Genomic DNA, 2,216 nt, shown 5'->3' on the forward strand with positions numbered 1-2,216 from the left:
CTTGGAAGAAATGAAATGAAAGGAGGCAGAATAAACGAGGATTTATTTAATATCATACATGCAGGCAATAATAAAGATCCTGATAACGTGGAATCGATGAATTCTATTCACCAAAGTCTCCAAGAGTCATCTAAAAGAAATAAGATTCAGCTGGAGGATATGGGACCTACAAAGTTATATAGATATTTAGACTTACTTCCTTATGATAAACGATTAAATATCAAGAAATCAAGTATTCATGGATTTGGGCTCTTTGCAAAAGAACTGATTAAAACAGGCGAGCCAATTATTGAATATGTTGGCGAACTAATACGTAATAGCGTTGCAGATAAAAGAGAAAGTCTTTATAAGTCAAACGGAAATCGGGATGGGTCATGCTATATGTTTAGGCTAGATGAATCCAGCGTAATCGATGCGACTAATATTGGAAATCATGCCAGATTTATGAATCATTGCTGTGATCCGAATTCAATTTGTAAAGTTATAAGTATTGATTCACAAAACAAGCATATTGTAATATTCTCCAAAAAAACAATTAATAAGGATGAAGAGATTACTTATGACTATCAGTTCAATGTTGAGGAGGCTTCAGAGAAAATTATATGCCATTGCGGTGCAAGCAATTGCCTTGGAAGGATGAACTAAATATGGAAAATATTTATTTCTCATAGATTTTCTCAAGTATTCAGAATTAGGTTTGGTTTGCACTAATATTTTCTTTGATTTCAGTAGATTTTGTGAGTCCTTTGTAGCTTTCAATTAACTTCAAATATTTGTCTTTATCAAGTTTTGTGTCTGAAATAATAGATGAATTATTTCCATTAATAACCGTTCCTGCTCTTCTGTATAGTTTATGCATTCTATTTTTATTGATAATTGGTTCAGACTTCTGAGAAATATCTGAGTCAACATCATCTGTATTGCTATTGTCACTGGAGTCATTTTCAGTTCCATTCATAATTTGTTCACTTTCGATTGCTGATCTTAGGGAAGAATTATCGTTTAGATTGAAGTGATTCATTTCTTTATCCGGGCTAGTGTTGCCTTGATAATCTTGAGTCTTTTTAGATGCAGCTAATTCAATAATCTTGTTATCGCTGCTGATATCATGGATCTTTTGCTCAAAGCTAACTTCAGATTCTATTTGAGATGAACCTTTAAATCCGTCATTGACTTTGGACTCACTCTTAATCTTATTTAAATTAAAAAATTCTTCAGTTTCACTTTCAGAACAATAAAAGTCTGTTTTTTTTTTCAATAACCAATAAATAAAGTCGATTGACTTTTGGATTTTTTTCTTATACTCTATGTTAGAACTAAACTTTTTAATATTATTTTCGAAGTTTGAAGTTATACAAATTTTCAAATTCTCTATTTCTTTATTAATTGAACCTATTTTCTGAAGAAAGTCGACGTCCAAAGATAAAAATTCATTTATCATTTCTTTAAGCCGATTGAAGTTTAATGGTATATTCAAGTTGGATGTTTTAATATAAGTTTTAAGTAAATTAATCCTTTTCAATAAAATTTGTGAAGGAAATCGATGATAATTTTCTGAATCATCAATAAATTCAGTTCTTTGATATATATAATAGTAACCACCCAAGTTTAGTTTTATAGCCTCTTCAAATTCTCTATCATTGCTACATTCATCTTTGTGTAATATTATCAAATAATCGTCCTCTTGATAAGTTTTATCATTGTTCGAACAGGACATTTTAAATCTACTTGTATTATCCCACAATAGATAATTACAGGAAACGTAAAGGGTTTTCTCTAATTTTGTTTGTCAAATCCTTTGATTTTTTTTTGATAATGACCTTTTAAGTGGATTAAATGGCCTTCTAATTTTAATAGACATATAACTCTACACTAATTCCAGATTTGTCCACATGAAAATTATTGTCAATAATGCCAATAATAAATTTACATAGAAAAAATAGAGAGCTTTTATATATGCACCGAATTAATTCTTAGATGCTTTATTAATCCTTGAAATGATTTCTACTGATTGAAATGGCTTTTTATTTCGAGAAGAAAGTGGATGAACGTGATTTTTGAATTAATTAGAAATGGAATAAGGTTAGTTCGACTAAAAGTTGGATCCTTTTCAAGGGATAATTTTGAAGAGTTTACGAGAGTTGTTTATGACGAATACTCAGGATTCCATATAGTTGAAGAATTTGATATTGTTGAAAGTGAGTCTTTTTTAATAG

At 29.6% G+C, this 2,216-nt stretch overlaps 2 protein-coding genes across 2 annotated transcripts; one reads left to right on the forward strand and one right to left on the reverse strand.

Annotated features, from left to right (window-relative positions):
• The first annotated feature begins 15 nt into the window (after positions 1–15).
• Chro.80318 (SET-domain protein) lies at positions 16–645 on the forward strand. Its single annotated transcript, XM_660090.1, has 1 exon — positions 16–645. One exon carries the CDS (start codon positions 16–18, stop codon positions 643–645), a length of 630 nt encoding a protein of 209 aa, XP_665182.1.
• A 46-nt stretch (positions 646–691) lies between these two features.
• Positions 692–1,717, reverse strand: Chro.80319 (hypothetical protein). The annotated part of the gene is made up of 1 exon (XM_660091.1): positions 692–1,717. One exon carries the CDS (start codon positions 1,715–1,717, stop codon positions 692–694), a length of 1,026 nt encoding a protein of 341 aa, XP_665183.1.
• Between the last annotated feature and the right edge of the window lie 499 nt (positions 1,718–2,216).

The sequence above is a fragment of the Cryptosporidium hominis genome, assembly GCF_000006425.1.
Source record: "Cryptosporidium hominis TU502 chromosome 8 CHRO018117, whole genome shotgun sequence".
In the NCBI taxonomy this organism is placed as follows: Eukaryota; Apicomplexa; class Conoidasida; order Eucoccidiorida; family Cryptosporidiidae; genus Cryptosporidium; species Cryptosporidium hominis.